General features: G+C 41.6%; 1 protein-coding gene across 1 annotated transcript; it reads right to left on the reverse strand.

Moving 5' to 3' along the window:
- Positions 1-204: 204 nt before the first annotated feature.
- mfn2 (mitofusin 2) lies at positions 205-18,820 on the reverse strand. Its single transcript, XM_037771486.1, has 18 exons — positions 18,468-18,820; positions 16,294-16,475; positions 14,937-15,072; positions 13,892-14,054; positions 13,619-13,743; positions 12,075-12,183; positions 11,511-11,618; positions 9,616-9,769; positions 8,481-8,548; positions 8,157-8,278; positions 7,589-7,715; positions 7,213-7,317; positions 6,556-6,658; positions 6,068-6,288; positions 5,616-5,771; positions 5,003-5,199; positions 4,710-4,844; positions 205-3,933 (listed from the first exon to the last, which is right to left on the reverse strand). The coding sequence occupies exons 2-18, from the start codon at positions 16,469-16,471 to the stop codon at positions 3,864-3,866; spliced, it is 2,277 nt and encodes a 758-aa protein (XP_037627414.1). The 5' UTR covers positions 16,472-16,475; positions 18,468-18,820; the 3' UTR covers positions 205-3,863.
- Between the last annotated feature and the right edge of the window lie 2,160 nt (positions 18,821-20,980).

Consider the following 20,980-nt stretch of genomic DNA (forward strand, 5'->3'; position numbering starts at 1 on the left):
AAATTTGCCACAAAATGGCATCCATGCCAATAAAAAAAATAAAGTAAAAACCCAGCAACAATGGAAAAAAGCTGTGGTAGTTAGGGTTACGGTGCATCACTGGGGACGAACATCTGCACACTCTGGCTTCACAGCACATTAGAACGTTTGGTCTGGAGTCAAAAAACTATTTCACAAATGTTCAACTGACAGGTTTCTTTTTTACATGGGGTCACCTTTATTTTTTTACATACATATGTTTGAACATTTTAACCAGACAACAAACTACAACAGCCACAGCATGCAGGGACTTTCACCTTTCTGAAGTCAAAAGCTACTTTGTGGAGCGTAGAGTGGATTTTGGGGGAAAAACAAACTTTATGGAAGAAAAAAACTCAAAAAGCAGCAAATTCATAAAGTGCATATCTTCACTCTGAAGGAAGCGTTGTGTGGCAGCCTTTCTGCTACCTTGGCAACACACAGTTGTATAGCTTTTAATTTACAGCATGGCCCAATCAAACCAAGACTTTTACATACTGGACAAACTCAGGCAAATCCACTCTGGTGTGGTTTCGTCTCCTTCAGCACTTTCCCCATTATTTCCAAATGAAAGGCAAATTATTAAATTACATCATATACACATTTTAGAAACCAAGAATACAATTCAATTTAAAAAAAAAATGGTGTTACTTTGGCCACTCTTAAATACGTCATCATATGTTGTTCAGATTCCTTCCACTTCCTTTTGAAGTGAAATGTGATATTTGACAGAGGCAGACAGAGGCAGGTATAGACACCTCTGCAGTAACAGGGCCTGGCCCACATACAGTGTGCATTCAGTGCAAGACAAAAAAACGTTACTACGCACAAAGAAAAGGTCTGAGTAGTGATGATACACAAGAGGCAGCCGTCGTCAGCGGTACCATCTCACATTGAAAACACTGTCCTCTAACATTTGGTTTGGGGAAAGAGGTTTATTAGATGTGTGGAGACAATTAGGTCCGCATGAAAGACGCTCTGGTGCCTGAGGTCATTTATAAGTAGTCATCGTAAATAGTGAGAAAAGTTGAATTAGAGAAAAGCTGAAAATTAAGTTGCACGCCCTCATTTGTTTCAGTGTACCAAGTTCCCTCTGAACTCCACACTGATGTTTTGAAAATCAAAACATGTTGCTGTTGAGAACATCGAATGTAAGGTGTCAGAGCAGAGACTGACCGATAGTGGGTTATATAGGCTCATAATGATATCGAAATCTGATAGTCAGAGCCATTGTTTTACATAAATACATAACATTAAACAGCAATGGGAAGAAATGGGGCAAATATGATTAAAAAAAAAAGTTATTTTTATAAAACGGTCACTATATCCTCACAGTAGTGCATGAGACAGGTAATCTGAAATAAAATATGTGCCTCTGGTGTCTCTCCACACTTGAATTACTACTGAAGCTTTAACATCTCTGATGAGAATCCCTTCAATTTGGTTACTGGAGAATAGTGACCAGTCGATCTGCTGAGTGGGACGTGTTACAGTGTAAACATAAACTCCAGTGCTTTCTGGGGGTTTCTAAATGACCTCGGACATATCTTTGGCTGGTCTGTACTGACATTTGTTACTTAACAGATGGCGTATGCTGCTACACCTCACAGGCTCTAGAGATTTGAAGATGCTATGAGCACTATTACAACAATTTAGAGGGCGTCTTTAAAAGGCATAATATGCAAGAATGATCTAAAACCCCACTAGGAGTGTGTGGTGTTGTCCGTTTCTGCAGAGACCCTGCAGCCCTCTGCCTGGATTTTCTTTTTTCTTATTATTTTGCTTTACTCTGGACGCTTCTGGGCGTATGCAAACAGCCTTTGGGCCCCAGCCAATAATAGCACGCAGGGTGTGCAGCCCGTTCAGGTGGTCAAATGCCGCCACTCTGTCACGCCCCTCGGCTTCCGATACCGACTCCCAAGTCCCCCTTTTTTACTCTGTTAGATGCAAACCGGCCGTATTTCACGGATGGGAACGGGTTGAGTTATGTGCATGTGTTCCAGTGACCCCCCCGGCTCCTCTCTGTGCTGAGAGTGCAGCTATGATCGGTGTGTGTCTGTAGTTTGACGAGAGCAGCGCTGAGCCACAGCCAGCAGACAGGAAGACTGCATTCATTCAAAATTCGGCAACTTCCCGCAGAGTTAGTTGTGCGTTTAAGAACGTAAAAACAATCGGAAAATAACGTTTTATTTCTCAGATTTGCTGCTTTGTTCTCACTAACGCCGCTCCCTCTCTTCAGTCACTCTATAGCTCGCTCTATTATCGCTGCTCTCTCTCTCTCTCTCTCTCTCCCTCCCTCTCTGCTCGTTGAGCTGTGGAGGTGTGGCCAACAGGAACCGACAACAGTTACATATTATACCTTTAAAGTTAGACTCCCAAGAAAAAGTCAAATTTCTGATATTGAAGTCCGGGACTAGTCTTCTGTAGCTATGCTATATCATCACTCATAACAGAGGTCCAGTTAAAGAATCAGTCTTGTGAGATTCTAAATATTTCTTCAATATTTTGTGCAGAGCTAAACCAACACTGAACGTATTGCGTTTGTAGTATGTGTGACGCATCTTATTCCTCTGCGCCATACAGAAAATAGTCCCCAACAAATGCCCCCTTAAGTTACCCTTACCCTTTAAGTTAACATACAGGAATCTTATATTTTCACCTTCATTGTTTAACATGCTAAAATATATTCAACTTCTTCACAGCCCAAACAATTTATACTCGCAAAAATGAAGATGTAGGTTTACTCTAAGAGGGAACAATAAAGGAAATACACTCAACAAATGTCTACATATAGGATGAGGGGTTTATATCTAGATAAGATGTGTTTGAATAATCACCAGTCAGTGTGTGAAGTCTCCACTCTGAGACCATGAACAGCTGTGACAAGCTCAACAAAAACATTCGGATGTGTGTGTGTACAAGTAAGATCAGTTCTACTTAGTGCTCATAGAACTAAGCTTTAAAAGTGAAAAGTAGTACTCGCTTTGATTCAAAAATATGAGCATGTCAATACAAGTTCTTTGCCAGAGGCAACCTCCAACTCCACCGAGATCATTTCTAAACGGCTTCTTCTAAATATACTACAGCTGGAGGAATAAATTATGTTGCATTATCCTACTAACATAAGACACTTTCTTCCATTCCCTCATGTGGACTGCCTTTGACTTCAGCATGGCACTTGTCCAGTGTTCAAAATGTAATGTATATACAGAATCAAATCTACACAAGTTCAATATGGCAGAGTTAACTGGAATCCGATTTAAAAAGGACAGTGTGGAGGGTTCTGACAGAAGCTGGTACAAGTCACTCAACAGCGCTAATAAGGATGCAAGGAGAGCTCAGGCTGTACTTCGGTTCTGGAGTCAGATCCATCAGCCATCTGGAGACCCTCAGGTTCATGCTCATTTGCATAATCGCCACAACTGAACATGGAAGCGCCCAAAAGGTTAAGAATGAGCAACAGGAAATACACTGAGGGGGATGTTTAGTTCTGGAGTCTGTGGTTAAAACATTTTTAATTCATGTTGTGGCTTATATTCAATATCTTATATATTCTTTAACTTTATATTTTTGTGTGACAAGTCACCAGCTGACCACGGGACTCCCACCTTTGAGCTCTAGTCCATGTATCCATATCACAACCACCCGGTAACTCCTTCACCCATATCAGATATCCAAAACTATCCCTTTCATTTCTCCTCCTCTGTTCGGGACATTGTGGAGTATTTCCTCTCATTAACTTCAAAATACAGAAGTGTATCAACTAGAGGGGAAAACTTCAGCAGGCGTACCGAATGTTCCCTCTGGTGTTGCTTAGTCTCTCAGGTGGATGCTCTCTGTGTGGTTTACTTGCTGTGGTGGAGGTACTGCTGGGTGAACATGTTGAGCTCGCTGTCCAGCCAGCCCGCCTTGTTCCTAACACAACAAAACAAACACACACACATTAAACGTCACATATTATGATAGTTTTCAGGTTCATATATGTACTTTCATTTTCTACTAGAACATGTTTACAATGTTCAAAAAAAACTTTATTTTTATAAAGGTTTACATTATGGTGCGTTCAATCTCTGCTCAGTAGAAATGAGCAATAGGCAAAGTTTTTGGAGAGAAACTTGAATAAATCCAGTTGTTTGAAGGAGATGTTTTCACAGCAATATAAAATCGATAGAGAGGGAATTATGATTCATTTAACTTCCTAACAGTAGCTCTAAGCATAATTATAATACATAATTAAAACTACTGATGTCAAGCTTCTGTATAAAGCAACCAGAGTTGGTGGTTGTTGAAACAGTGGAAAGACTGACCAAGACAGTTTTGATGAGTTTTATTTTGTTTCTGTTGAGTTTGAATGAAGTGTGTTTTACAATGATCAGCAAGGTAAAATTACTGTTTCTGTCAATGGAGTCTGGTGGCTTTGAAGATAGAAATATTGTATGTTTTGTACCTTAATACATTATAATAATTGTTTAAATCCCTCTTCAGTTTATTTATTAGAGTTTATTGTTTTAGAAAAACAACTTCTCTTCAAGAATTCAAGGTAACGCGGGGGTGAATGATAAACAAATGGTCATTTTGTGGGTGAAGTATTCCTTTAATGTCATTCATGATTAGCCCCACCACCACTCCACCCATGAATCTGTCTGTCTGGTTGTTTGTATATGTATGCCGAGTGTGGCGAAGGTTCTTACCGCAGCAGCTTAGCCTTGCTCTGTAGGCTGTCCAGCAGCTCGATCTTGCTGTTCATGTCAGAGATCTCATCCTCGAGGTTCTGACGGGTGACGTCTACTTGCTGGCAGAGCTGAGCGAACACACTTGCCAACTCCCTGATAACCACAGACAGAAGGTACGCAAACAGGGTAAGACAACGTTATAATAACAAAGAGGTTCTTCACCGTCTTCTTTCAAATCACTGATTAATCTAGACATCATAACTGCTCTGAGGCGCATGGTAATAACTGTCAAACTGTTTTAACATGCTCACTGCTGGACTTGGTGGCTGCAGTTGGATCCGGTGTAGCTGACAATGAGCTGCAGCTTCTCGCTGGCGTAGTCCACAAACTGTCTCTTGAAGGCTCTCTCCTTGGCCTTGGTGGTCCAGGTGAGCCGCTCGTAGATGTAGAGGAGCCCGTACAGACCTACTGACAGGGCGATCAGACGCCAGCCCACTGCCTTCCAGATCTGCACACACACCAACAAAGCTTTAGGTCTGGCTGAATGGTACCCTCCTCCCTCTGATAGCTAAACACACACTGAAGCAGAATTTGACTGCAGAAATATGAGCTACTATGACATTAGACAAAAGCTACTTTTTACACATATTAAAATGTAATTTAGCTTCATTGTTAACATCAAAATCAAAACAAAAATGCAAATTATATATATTAAAAAATCGTTAAATGACTTTTGAAAATAAAAAAAAGTTTTGGATAAATCATAAATATATAAACCACTTTTGATGTTCGATTTATGTTAAAGGTCACTTTGAATGATTAACTAATGATAACAGTTAGCTTGGGTTGTATTTCGGGACGGTTCTGGGAGGATGGTGAAAAAAGTCAGTTTAGAGCCCTGATTACTACTCTATTAATACTCACCACGCCGCCGACCACAAGGACACCCATGGAAGTACGAGAGGTAAGGGAGGCAAGACCAGTCACCATAGAGACCATCAGCTCCTCCTGGGTCATGGAGCTTTGTGGGAATGGAGGCATGCTGGTGCTGACTGGAGTCAGGGCCATGGGCCGAGGAACCTGCAGGGAGAACACAGCTGAGAACAGCACAGAGTACTTGTTCATATCACTAACTCATCTGCTGCCAGCTGTACTAATGAAAGCTGTGAAACATGGCTGAAACCAAATGTTTTCTTTGTTCGACCTCAAGGATAGACACAATGTGTTGTGATACACACAAGTTGCCATAAATCAACCAAATCAATGTAAAGCTTGGATTGTTTTGCAACTAGTGAAATAGGTCAAAATTGCTCTAGTTGTGCCTTTTTTCCAGGATTGTCTCAGGGACGAGCATCATCTGACCAAGGAGGTGTTACCTGGTCGTTGTAGCCCATGAGGGCCCGCCGGGTGTTCTTGGCCCCTAGGAAGCGGTTGACCAGCATGGTCCAGCCCAGAGAGAAGTGGAAGCTGATGTCCTCCTGAAAGTCGCTGCAGAGCTTGTCACAGGCCAGGTCATAACTGAGGCTGAAGCACTGACGAGGAACCAGCTTGTCTACCTGCTCTCTGACCGGGTTGGGCAGCAGAGGCTTCAGACCCTCTACACACACAGACAAACAGCAGAGAATCAATACAACATATTCAGTCATAATTTAGCACTGATGTCAGTGACACACAGTGTGGCTACATACACGTTTCCACATAAGGATACTACAGTCATAGTAAACAGTGTAACATACATGTAGCCAGTGGCATTATGCTCACAGTACATTAAAGCACATTAAAGCTGAAACACTGGAGCCTGTGCAGTGTACACATGTGGATATTTGTGGTCAGTTATCTGAGGTATAAATAGGAGGAGTGTTACCGATCATGTCAGTGTGTGTGGCCTGCAGGGAACTGGTGATGGAGGTGGAGCACCTCTCCGACATGTTCTTGCCCAGACCGTCCTCTATGTGTCGGTGGAGCTCCTAGAAGAAAAAAAACAAAAAACAACCACAACAAAGAAACGGTCAAAAAATCAACTGTTGAGTCGGAAGTGCCTGACCACTGAGCCAGAATACTGATACCAACATACAACGTCCATCACAGACAAGATTGATTCATTATGAAACTGTTCAGGCACACATGTAAAGAGGCGGATAGAGCGGCTTTCACAAACGCAGACTGCCGCTTGCAATTTTTAAGACCTGCCAAAATTGTATTTAAGACATTTCATGACATTTTAAGGGCTTAAATTCAGGTTATTTAAGTCTTTTTAAGACTTTAAAGACCCCGTGGGAACCCTGTGTATACCGTGCAACACTACTGGCATCTGTCCACAGGTCATCTTGCCAAAAAGTACAGTATGGAAAGTGGACAGTATGGCAGCTGTGTACAGACTCATTAAAACAAAACACATCTGAATGTGCAGGGAAAAAAAAGCGGTGGGTATAGACAGAGGGCTTGGGCTCCATGTCAGCTTGCCCTGTGATGCTCACATTAAGGACAAAATAATTCTGTTGAATATCTGTGTTATACTCACATTCTTGTAGACCTTGAGCACCACTGGTGATGGGTGGAAGTCCATGTGGTAGTCATCCACCAGCACGTTGAGCTTCCTGATCTCCTCTGACATAGCATTAGACACCTGAACATGAGCAGACAGCGGGGGGGGACAACGTTCCCCGTTAGAACCAACTGAACCAGGACACTTCTTTTGTGACACATGTTGAACTTGAAAATAAACTTGAAATTTAATTGTTTTTCTTTTGACTTTTATTTGATGAGTGAGGAAATAGATCCCACAAGTCCATCACTTCACAAATCACCATTGAGATTAAATAAAGAACTTAAAGCCCAGCTGTTCCACTGCAGCTGCTGAGAAGGCAGGTATGTTATGATGTCGTGTTGGGGTTCACCTGTCTCTCCACCTCCTCAGTAATCTTCTTGATCTTGGCTTTGCAGTCCATGGTCAACAAGTCCAACTGCTTGTCTATAAACTCCAATCGGTCCTGACGGTCCTCTTTGGTCTCAAGGCAGTAGATCCTACCAAAACACACACACACGCACAGTCGATCGTTATTTGATAACACTATAAATTGTAGGGGTGGGAAAAATAAATAGATTCACCTACGTATCACGATTTTTTTTATTTCTTTATTATTATTAATACAATTCATATCGAATCGGCACCCAAGTATCGTGATAGTATCGAATCGGGAGGTAGGTGAATCGTCCCAGCCCTAGTAAATTGTAGATGGTATCTTTGTTACAATAAAAACCATATATGTGAATTATTTCTCCGATCATTCCATCTCTGGATGAAGAGTGTTTACAGTCTGAACGAACCGACACTCCTGCAGTCTAGACGATATGTAACAGTGTAAAGGTATCTGAGGGCAGATGATCACATGTGTTTCCAGACTTTGGTTCACATACCATCTCCATCCATGCATTGAACAATCTGCTTTATAATACCTGACTCACCTCTGCTCTTGTGCAGCAATGTGTACAGAATCCATAATGCGGCGCAGGGCTTCGGAGATCTGTTTGGCCCTCACTGTGTGCTGCTCGAACTTGGTCTTCACCGCCGACTGTGAGATACATTCCTACACACAGCAACAGACAGCCCGACAATCCAGACATCAACTCAAGAACAATGGATAGGTTACGTGATTCAGTGGATACCTCACTACTCTAAGTCCGGCTGAAATAACTGGTAGATGACTTTACTTATAAATTTATCTGAGTATTCAAAACTGTGAGCCATTAAAACCTTATTCCCAGTTGTTACACGTACGAGGATCTTACCTCAAATCGCCTCTCGAAGTTCTGGAACTCAAACATTCTGGCTTGAAATCCCTCTGCAAGAGCTCCACCTGAAACAAGACAACAAAATGTAATACTGTAGAAAGCTGTAGAATATTTTTCCACACAGTCCAAATTTAGTGTGGTCTTTTCAAAGCTATGGTATGCATTATCCATGTGTGGCTCGCAATGTATGGGTGGGGGCAAAAAACGATTTGCCTATGTATCGCGATTTTCTTTTTTTTTTTTTTACAATTTTGAAATAGATTTTTTTAATGCCAGAATCAATACATTTGCCTCATTTTTGAGTCTATGCAGTGGTAAAAGGAAGTTACTGCTTTTATTGTTGTCGTCTAAGTAACGTGACGTCATATCCGTTCCGTATCCTCCAACCGAAACAAACCAGCCGGCCACCGCGAGCCGAAACGAAAAAGGAGAAAACGGCAAAGGGTCAGCGTGGATACGACCTGCACCCTCACATTTTAAAGCCAAAGCGGTAAACACTACACATCCAGTAAAGTATGGAAACACTTTGGGTTTCACACATTGAAGGAAAAGCAGAACTAGACATCACGGCTAAAGCTGCATGCTAACTCTGTCACGGACAGGAATCGTTATCCTATCGTAACGTGCGGTCAAGCCAGCCGTCACTCTCATCTCTGTGGTCAAATCAGCCGACGCTACAACTGTAGAGCACCCATATACTGACATTTATGTTAAATGCATTCAAACGGCCCCGATGGAGCTGACCATGGATGTATAAAGAGAACAGAGCTAGTGGGAGAGCTAGAAACTGACTTGGCAAAGTTAGCGGAAGTATACACGTGTGACTACGTATGGTTTTCAAAATAAGGTGTTAAAGGGAAAACATTACATGTACCTTATAAATTAAAAAAAATACCACTAATTTATGAGGGAAATGTCTTTATCCTTTGATTTTTGGGTTGCTGGAAAACATTTAATAAATAATTCCTGACAATGACTGATATATTTGACCTCGCAGTATCGAATCGCAATTCTTGTAGGATCACAATACTTGTCGAATCGGCACCCAAGTATCGTGATAGTATAGAATTGAAAGATAGGTGTATCGTCCCAGCCCTATCGTGATGACTGACTGACTGACTAGCATCCCCACCTCCTTCCGGCATTCCTTGAGCCCTCTGCACACGAGCCTGAAGTACTTCTTTGGCGGAGACGAAGAAGATGCGGTCACTGGCCTGGGCTCTGTCCACCAAACCCAGCTCATCCACCAGGAAATTGGTGCAGCGGTCCATATGCTGCCTACGGACCTGACACAACAACAACAACAACAATGCACTTTGTTTATTATTGTAGAGCAACGACGGTAACCGCTGAGCCACCAAGCTGCTGCCATATATTTTTGTTTGAGGGAAAAAATGTAAGAAAGATTAAACAATCTGGCAGTAAACTGTTGTCGTATATGTCTGTTGCTTTCAGCCTATTCATTCAACAACCTGTGAATGAACCAAAAACAAATGTCTCAACTGCAGATATTTTCAAATCTGGGCAAATAAAACCTGTTAACTGTGTTATCAACAAGGTTAGATAACACCGGGGGTCAGTGAGAAGGCTTTAAAATTGGATACAGGATATTAGTCAGGGAGTGCAGAGGCCTGTGAAGCAGGAGGTGATCCTCGGGTCACTTCCAGCAGACCAGATGGAGTGTAGAGAAAATGAATACCATCTAAGCTGTTCACCTAATCTAAGGCTACTGCTGAGTCAGCAACAGGTTAATAGTGTTCCATGTTGTACCAATACTTTCCTCTTATCAACAATTTGGACTGTATAGTAATGACCTCACTTTTTAGTCTGTGTCACAGGCTTTGCTCTCTCTGGGTACCAATGAACTTTAATAAGGTCCATCATCTTTAAAAGGTGCTAAATCGATATTCAGAGCATATCGGTTGCCTCCACACTGCTCTCAACATGGCAACAGCTGAGCCGGTGGCTCGCAGCTAACGGTGCTAACAATGCAAACAACGGCAACAGTGCCGACAGAGCTATCAGTGTCTACCTTGGGGGGGGGGAACCGGAGGGTTAACACTACGCTTACGTAACGACATTGAACGTTATCAGCTGTAACCACCGTATGAGAGCAGTGCAGAGCGGTGGCCATGAGCAAGCCCGTGGGGCACGCTCACATGCGCTAAAAGGCACACGCTGCAGGCTCAGTTATGTCAACAAAGCACAGACAAGCTTGGATTACAACACACACAGAGGGAGAGTGACTTGGTTGTCTGCTCAGGTAGGCATGACTCCTCTATATCTTTACATAGCAAGAAGGTGTTTGCCGCTATATTAATGCTCTGGATATCGTATAGAGAACCTTTAAACACTATAAAGTACTACTCACGGGTGCCAGGAGGAAGCTCAAGGTGCGAGGATACCCGTGAATTAGGGATGTTAGTTTTTGTTAGTTTTGCTTTCGATAACCCGATACCCATTAATCGGATACTAACCGGTTCATTTTTAAAAAACATAAAAAAAATACAAGGGGTGCTTTCCAGCGCTCTATTGAGTCAATGAGCTTTGGTGCTGCATTTCAAACCTCTATCCATTTAGAGGTGCTGAAATTGTAATGGTTTGTGTTGTCCTGCCTTTTATTTTTAATTTCTGTTGGATTTATTGCCGCATTTAAATCAGGACATTTTTCAGGGAGTCAGATTTCAACACGTATTTGTGGTTCATAATATAGCATTGTCGGGGAAAAAATAGGTGTGCCCTGGATGCATCAATAGTAAGTTTACTGCACCCCAAACACATTTTCTATTGTCCTCACCTCCCCAGGATGACGAGACGCCATTAGTCTTGAGCCCCCCCCCGGTACCTACAGTGCCCGCGGTACTGTAGAAATACGAGTACCGTCACGTTCTCAGAATTTTGGCATCACCTTGAAGTATCTGTTCTCATGACCTCCCTTCACTATACAAAATGTTAAATATGGTGGCACATTTTAAATTTCTGTGTGTTCCCAGGTGTAGACGCTTTGCCAGAGTGAAGCTGACTGACCTCCTCCATGTATTCAGGTTCTGAGGCTGAGGCGTCCCAGCGGTTGTTGAGGATGAAAATGTTGGGGCTGGAGAGTCGCTCATTGACCTTGTGAAAGAAGGACTTCTCCTGTAGGAAGACATCATTTACAACCGTTTTAAAAGACATCATACATTTAAAACATTAGCATTGCATTGAAATTTAGGGGCCGTGTCCACCAAAGATTTTTTTCCTAACGTCAGCGTATTTTTTTTAATGCTTTGCAATGGGAGCGCCGCGTATTTGCGCCGTGGTAAAAACGCCAGCAGCGTGACGAGGCGCTGAGCGTGTTCAACTTTGGGTAAAACACTACGCTCGTCACTGTCACTTTTTACTCAGACGTCCAATCACAGTGGAGGAGGAGCGGGACAAATAGCCTACCACAAAACACATGGTGGACATGGCCCCTTACAGTCCTGCAGATTATTCCACTATCTCATCATACAGCAGTTCACTTAGTTCTGGAGCCGAATCTGTCTCAAACTACAGATTCTTCAGAGACCACTCACTCTTTTTAAACATACAGGCAGTCATGTCATGTCTCACCGTCTGCATTAGTGTGGACTCAGAGTTTGCCACCAGAACAAATACATCAGCATCCAGGCAGAACTTGTCGATCCAGCTGTCCAGTTCTGTGGTAACATCGATACCTGGGCTGGAGGGGGAAACAGAAAGTAAAATAAGCAAACAGCAGTCCCTCTGCTCAGCATCCCAGGGACGACAGGAAACGTGTTTGGGACACAGTAAACTCACTAGCTACGCGTCCAGGGGACGCACCTTTTTTTTCCCCTGATGATGTTACATTGCGAACAACAAATCCTGGTCGCAATCGGCAGGACGAGAGCTAGTTTACGTCAGCTGTTTGCTCCGTGCAGAACTGTGCTGCTTACCGGCTGCTAAAAGTTAGTATTGGGCGAAGGTAAATTCTAACATTATCATGATGTGTTCAAATGTAATCTTGTAAAATGTAGTTTTTGGCAAGAAACTTGAATAGATACAGTTGTTTGAAGGAGATGTTTTCACAGCAATATAAAATAGATATTAGAGAGGGAATTATGACCTGTTTAACTTCCTAACAAAAAACAGTAGACAAACGGTAATAAAGGAGTGGATGTTGGAGTACATGGGATGAATTGCTTTACTTTTGTTTTTTACAGTGGTATCAACTTGGCATCGAATTGTGATATTTCACTGGTATTGGTATTTACTACAAAATGTCTGGTATCGTGACATGACTAATTATTACTGCTACTACTACCAATTTTAACTCTTCATTAATTCTCAAATGTTAGGGCTGTCAATCGATTCAAATATTTAGTCGCGATACATCACATGATTGTCCATAGTTAATCAGGATTAATCACAAATTAATGGCAAATTTTTTATCTGTTCAAATTGAACCTTAAAGGGAGATTTGTCAAGTATTTAATACTTTTATCAACACGAGAGTAGGCAAATAGGTTTACTTAATGTAAATGTATATATTTATTTTGGGAAACCAATTAACAACACAAAACAATGACAAATATTGTCCAGAAACCCTCACAGGTACTGCATTTAGCATAAAGAAATATGCTCAAATCATAACATGGCAAACTGCAGCCCAACAGGCAACAACAGCTGTCAGTGTGTCAGTGTGCTGACTTGACTATGACTTGCCCCAAAACTGTGTGTGATTATCATAAAGTGGGCATGTCTGTAAAGGGGAGACTCGTGGGTACCCATAAAACCCACTTTCATTCACATAACTAGAGGTCAGAGGTCAAGGGACCCCTTTGAAAATGGCAATGCCATATTTTCCTAGCCCTATCAAATACACTATAATTATGTTTGGTAGGGTCTAGACTATCTAAAAGCGTCTCGAGATAACTTCTGTTATGATTTCACGCTATATAAAAATAAATTGAATTGATTAGTATTGATATTTTTATTCCACCATTGGTGCATGACCATAATAAGCGTGTAATAATAGCATGCACATGCCAGCTTAGTAAGAGTCATTTGTTTGCCTTTTGCCACAAAAAAAGTTCATGTGACAAACAGGTGATGGAGATGATTTGTTGATTAAATAGTGTTGACTTGTGTCTGACCTGTCCACCAACACCAGATCATCCCTGAGCAGAGCACACTTGGCTTTAGGCCACATGACACAGACCAAGCTGCCGGCATCCAGGTCCTCATCCTGGTGGAGAGCGTGGGCCAGCTGGTTCACCGTCTGCAAACGGACACAACATCAGCATCAGATGAGTTCACATACACAGCGAAGACCAACGTTCCACTTCTACAGACTGGAGTTGTGGAGGTATGGAGGTATGGAATGGAGACAATTTGACCAATTTGCATAATCAGTGAGCTCTGCTGACCTTTATGCTCTTCTTCTCCTCAGAGCCTTCAGTGAGGAGGAAGGCCTCATTGCCATCTGTGCCCTCCACCCTCAGGAAGCAGTTGGTAGTGTGTCCTATTCCAGACGGCAGCACTTTGTCACACAGCATGGCATTGATCACTGAGCTCTTTCCATTACTGGTCCTGTAGAACAAACGACAGGCCTGTCAGCAATGCCCTAGCTTTACTTTGAGTTGATGTTTAATCCTCTAGTTTCAGGTCAAATTTAACATTTGTAGATCTGTTTTTTTTTTTTACAGCTACACAGAATTGGATTAGTTTAAATGTCACATATTATGCTGATTTTCACATTCATACGTGTATTTGGGTTTCTACTAGAACATGTTTACATGCTGTATTGTTAAAAAAACACTATTCTTCGCATATTGTCTACCTGAATATGCCTGTATTTTGTCTGAAAAGCGAGGTTCAGTGCCCGTCTCTTTAAGCCCCCCTCCCAAAAAAGCCCAGTCTGCTCTGATTGGTCAGCGTTTCAATCAATTGTCGTCAACACAGCGTCACTGCAGCCGGGGATTCACTGTGTGTGAGCTACACTTAGTTTGGCGGCGCTTCAACCGCGAATAATAACCGGAGTAAAACATTTTCTAAACCAAAAACTTCACACAGCACACATTCCAGCAGGAATCCGATCCAAAATCAGAGAGAAATTAACAACATCCTCAGCCAAGATTTCAGGTTTCCCTGACAATTTTGCTCTGGTAAATAATACTTAAATAGAATTCTGACCCGCTCGTTCTTACACAGGTTTTCTGATACATGTAGAAGGAGAAAAAGAGAGAGGATGTTTTTTTCTGACACTTTGGGGGTCTGCAGACACACCGGGGACATATATTTATGTTTAAAAGCCATAAAAAAAAAAGTGCATTTTGCATAATATGTGACCTTTAATAAAGAAAAAAATTAAGAAACAAAAGGTGGCTGTAATAAAACCAAGTAATTTTGATTCAATATAGATAAAGTAAGTTCTAAAATTAGAGAGAGAGGCTAAGAAACAGATATACATACCTCCCAAAGAAGACCACCTTCATATGCCTGCGGGCGAGCACTTCTCCAATCCCTGCCACCTTGGCGAGGTACCCCCGGACCTCCTGGACCTGCTCCTCTGTGGTGACCGGGTCCAGCTCTTCATTTTTGTAGGTATCTAACATGCAGAGGTCATCGAACAGAGGTCAATCATTCCGGTTATACAGTATGTGGAGTTTCCATAGATAAGCCTCTGTAGTCTGGCAGTATCATACAAAACTATATATCAGATTTGGCATGTTTTCAGACTGATATCATAATGTTTAATGCCAGATTCAAGCAGGTCCCAGAGGAAACAGAAATTATTTTGCAAGCAACGGTGAGCGAGTTTCAATTCATGTTAACGTTAAATTAACAACTACTTGTTACCTTTATCCTGATATAGCCTACACGTTACCATTATTTTTGTTTGAGACAGCTGGCATTATTTTGTAGCCAAGTATGTTCCATACAACGCTTGCAATGGCAAAACGTTGAAGGCTACCGTGTTTTGGCTAACGTAATGTAACCATAGCTCGTAGTAGTAGGCTATCGTCCTAACCGGTCTGTGTCATGCGTCAGCAAAATATAACATTAGCATTTTAAATAAATATTTAATGGTCTAATGGTCTGTCACCGTGTCAGTGAATTTGAACTACTGCTTGCAATCTGAGGATATATATAGAGAGAGTGCGTGTACAGCCTCTGCTGTTTTCTTACAGTCATTGAGCTATACCTGAGAAATAAAGTCTCATCATTTTCCTCTTTTTTTTTTTTATCGTGGTATCGAATTGGGTATCGAGAATCGTGGAAATTCACTGGTATTGGTATCGACTACTAGATTTCTGGTATCGTGACATCCCCATTGCATTTAATTCAGACTTGTTGTGCTGTGTTGAAAGCGATACGGAAATATTACTACATATCCGACCTAGTAAGATTGCAGCTGCGCCTGCCAAATCATTATCATTATCAAATCATAAAAAGTTTTCTCCCACTGCAATAAGAACTCTGAACACTTCTCACTAACAATGACAGAAGCACTGCACGTAAAACTTTTGTAAATAGAGTCTGTGAATTTCATCTTGTTGTAAAATGTGAATAATGTCTGTTGTGTTAGTCGTGTGTCTAATGTGATGTCTAAGTGTTTTGATGTTATCGACACTGCTGTATTGTGAAAAGCAAATTCCACCAACCTCAGTCGTGTGGTCATTAATAAATGATAAATGATTGATTGATACAAGTCACCCGGGTACTTATTCACATATGAGACCAACATGTTAAATTGTCTTTAGATCATCATAATGCAATAGTGCACGTGTGGAAGGAGTTAGAGAGCAAATGCAGGCGGGAGGGTTACCATCTAGAAACGAAGCGCTCTCCTTAATGTAGGCCCCCAACTGCTCAAAGATCCCGTTGATCTTCTTCTTCGCTGTGACAAAATGCTTGAGTGGCGATGCATTCACTTCCGCCATCAGTCTCTTATCCTTCTTGCCGTGGACTGCGTTGCTGTTGGGTCTTGGGAAAACCAGAGACATGGCACTGGACAGGGGACATCAAAAACATCTTTAGAAGCATGTCTGGCAAAAGTGTCAAAACTGAAATCTGAAATCCACTCGTAGTGAAAGAAAATGAGACATAAACATTTAGTAGTGCAAATGTGATATCTATTTTAAATACCTTCACCGTCTCACTGTAGACTGGATTGACAAACTGCTTAAAGTAGCGTTGTCCAAACTACAATTTTACACATCCAACAATAATATACATCAGTACTGGAGGTAACCAGTCCATCACCAACTTTCAGCATTCAGAACACTACCTGGTTGTAGCTGAAAGATGTATCTGTATTTCAATGGCTTAGCCAGGAATTTAATTTCACTTTAGGTGTCTATTTTAGGTATCTCTTTTTTATGCTTACCCATTCTACTTCAGGGGAATTGTACATGATAATAAAAAAGATAAGATACTGACAGTTTTAACCTTCTGTAATTCAATAGCTTGTTTTGGTTTCCAATTCAAATATCAAATATTTTTGTATTGTTGTGTAATTTTTATATGTTAGCTTCCTCCTCGGGAATCTGCATGATCCACTACCTGCACATTCTTTAGTACTTCATGCATCGAAACATATACTGAGTGGACAAGAGCGGCTGTGGCTTAGAGGCAGAGCAGGTCGTCCACCAATCGGAAGAGTTCGATCCCCCGCTCATCTACATGTCGAAGTGTCCTTAAGCAAGATACTTGAACCCCAATTGCTCCCGAAGGCTGAGCCATCGGTGTGTGAATGAGTATTTAAAATTAGATCCTGATGGGCAGGTTGGCACCTTGCATGGCAGCCTCTGCCATCAGTGTATGAATGTGTGTGTGTGAATGCTGACATGTAGTGTAAAGCGGGTTTGAGTGGTCAGAAGACAAGAACGGTGCTATATAAATGCAAGTCAATTTACCATTTACAACTCCAAAGACTTGGTAAAGTTGCTAGCTTGAATATTGAAATAATCAATGCTGACTTGAAGCACAAGATGGGACATGTTGACCTTTATTCCTAATCTTAAAGGGCTACTCCACTCACTGATTTAGTACTGCCCATTCATAAAGTTGGGGCACTCATAAACAAGTTTAAAGTCAAAGCAGCAGAGGATGAGACGCCCTAGTATGAGTCAAGCTCCAAAAATGCTGGATACAGCCTCTGCTATCCCTGTATGATTGTGTGAGTGAATGCTGACATGTAGTGTAAAGCGCTTTGAGTGGACAGAAGACTAGAAAGGTGCTATACTGTATAAGTGCAAGTCCATTTACCAAAACAAAAGGAACGCCTAAACAGTATAGTCCAACACAAACTGAGGCCTCAGAAACAACCATAGACTGACAGCTCTCTGACATTGTCAGCATAAACTTAAAGAAAAACAATAACGTTTTAACTACCTGTTTTATTGGACTGCGAAAGATTTTAGCATTACCTGAATTTGTGACGGTGTCCACCTCTGTGGTGAGACCTCTGTGGTGAGACCTCTGTGGTGAGGCTGACCGCCCGGAGGCCATTACTCTGATGTGACCTTTCACACAGTTTGAAGGTAACACTATAGGTATGGTCTGAAGGTCTTCTTTTACTCGTTTAAACATCGGGTAACTTACTAAATGTAACACCAACACACATTGAAAAGCGACACAGACACATCCAGCTGAAATCTATGACGTTAAGCTAGCGTTAAATAACATAGCTAGTGTTTGAGGAGCATGTCATCAAGCTGTCTAACGTTATAACTTAAACCTCTAACGTTATAATATATCTCATCTAACGTATCTTACATCACTCACATGTCCTTCTCCTTGTGTTAACGTTAACGGGCTGTAACTATACTGGTCCTGATTGGCATGACAACGCATTGACTGGGGACGAATCCATGAATGCTAAAGCTAACTACAAGCTAACTAACTTAGCCTTCCAGTGAAGTGAACTCAGACTGGATGCTAACGTTAGCTAGCTAGCTACTGTAGCCCAACTGTCAACTGATCCGGTGTGTGACTTACCGTGGATGGGGATCGTTCCTCACAAATAATCCTCTTGCATCCTGGCCCCCTCAGCTGTTGAAATGTCTACCAGCTACCTAGCTACTAACGTTACTGCGGACTGGGTGTTAGCAACCGTAGTTATGGTTAGCTCTCTGTGCTAGTGAGTGAAGGGGGCGTCGCTGAGTGTTTAGAGCGAGCGCAGGTTTGATAGCCAGCTCTTTTGTAGCACTGTCACTAATTCCGATAATAAATACACTAATATATGTATTCCAAACTGGGTGTTTCCCCAAACAGCCGGTCTTTCAGCGCATTGATTAGGCTACCAGAGATGAGTTGAGCTGGAAGCAGCAGACGGTTCGATCGACCCGGTGCACAAGTATCGCGAGAAGAGGTTTCGAAACTTCACTCGCTTCACGAGACTACCGGTTTATGGAAAGCTGGTTTTACATCGATACAGGGGGTCTTTAGGGGGAGATAGCAGGTCAGCAGTAGATGTCACATAGAAGTGGTGTACATCATCTGAAAGCTGAGAACCTGAAGATTCATTTGAGGTGCAGCTTAGCACTGTGTGTCAAGTTGTTCTAATTATTAATAAGAAATAAAAAATAATTAATAAATACATTGTGAAAGTGTATCAGGGCTTAAAACATGATGATATAAGTTTGTGATGGACATTCACATGCTCTATTATATTGTGGGATGATATCAGATGTTACACAGATTTGGTGCTAAATTTAACCTTTTTTTTACCACTCTAAAATTTATAAAAATTATGAATTATCCCTCCAAAATACGACACTGAGACACCACACCTTGAGGAACATCATAGAAAAAGCCATGCTGTGATTTGGTATCGACAACTTTTGACATTTGAAGATTTCTGCAAAGAATTGCATTTTTCGGCGATTAGATGCCGAGCACTTCTGTTCTGGAAACTGCTCAGAAACCCCCTTCTTGTCAATCTAGGTGAGCCATCCGTCCTCCGAATGCCCTAGTCATTATCAAAGTATAGAGACCAATCACCGAAAAATGTCTTGTACCAAAGACAGGTTCAAATCTGGCATGGGGCCCTTCTGCATGTTCTTCCCAGTGATAGCGTGGGGTTTCTCCAGGTTCTCTGGCTTCCTCCCACAGTCCAAAGACATGCAGGTTGGGTTAATTGTGTACTAACTAAATTGCCTGTAGGTGTAAATGTGAGCATGAATGGTTGTCTGTCTCTATGGCAAGAAGAAATATTGTATCTTGTTTTTTGGCTTAATCTATGGTTTGTGTCCTTCTCTTCACACATTTACACCAATAGGGCCCCATTACATGAGTTGGTTTGAAGTTCTGGCTGCACTATTTACCTTGGTGACATCTGAGGGTGAAATCTATCCATCCATTATCTGTAACTGCTTATCCTGTTCAGGGTCACGAGCAAAGGCAGGATACATCCTGGACAGGTCGCTAGAATATCACAGAGCTGACACTTAGTTGGGCTGCCGAGGCCAGGGCCGGTTCTTCAGATGATTGTGACAAACTTGAGGATCTTTATTTACATTGTTATTGGTCTTATTTGTTATTATCTGAGTTTTACATGATCATATTTCATGATTATCATATATCGTAATTATATAATTTAGTTGTTTTTTATTGATTTTATACTGTGCACAATAGTAGAATGTGATGATGCACAGGGTAAATGTCATGGTCAAAAGCTCCATTGTGTGCACGTAGCCTCCAGTAGTGGATATCAGTAGTATTTTGTAGCCAGATTCCCTTTTAAGAGGTAGAAAACCCATTTGACACACTTTGGATATCAAAGTGGCCAAATGGAGAGTCCGCCTGGTCCTATCCTGACTAAAACCTTTGTAGAATCTATGTGCTTTGTGTTATTTATATCTGCTTTGGCACAGTTATAGTCAAGGAGTTGCTGAATAGATTCAGTGGCATGTCTGGGCATGGCATCATTGCTATAATGGTGTTATCCACTGTCTAATCTAGAAAACATTTTAGGCAAGGATAACCCAACCTATCTTTGGTTCATCACAATTTACTCAGGCATAGTAACAGTCACTTTTTTGTGTACAGTATGTCTGTCTAGGTGAACCACACCTTCCAGGTACAACTTTAAACTTTCACAAATATACCAATTTAAAGCTCATTAGTAATTCTGAATCTGGACCTACATTTGAAACAATTAGCTGGTGAAATATAGTGTGTGAGAAGTGGAAGAAAAAAAATCCTATTTGATTTCTAGCAATATCACATCAAACCTGGTTGGCTCACATTGCGGCTGTTGCTCAGTGGGTTGAGGGGGTTGTCCTTTATCCAGAGGGTTGGTGGGTCAATACCTAGCTCCTACTGTCTAGTGTCCTTGAGCGAGACACTGAACCCTGAGTTCATCCCCGGGTGCTAGCCCACTATGCCTAAATGCAGAGGTCAATGTGTATGATGATTCTAATAAAAAATAAAGTTTTTTTAATAGTACATAAGTGATTGTGCCTCCCACATAAAGAAGAAGTGTTGAATTTATTGAAAGGATAGGATCG

The sequence above is a fragment of the Sebastes umbrosus genome, chromosome 6 (assembly GCF_015220745.1).
Source record: "Sebastes umbrosus isolate fSebUmb1 chromosome 6, fSebUmb1.pri, whole genome shotgun sequence".
NCBI lineage: Eukaryota > Metazoa > Chordata > Actinopteri > Perciformes > Sebastidae > Sebastes > Sebastes umbrosus.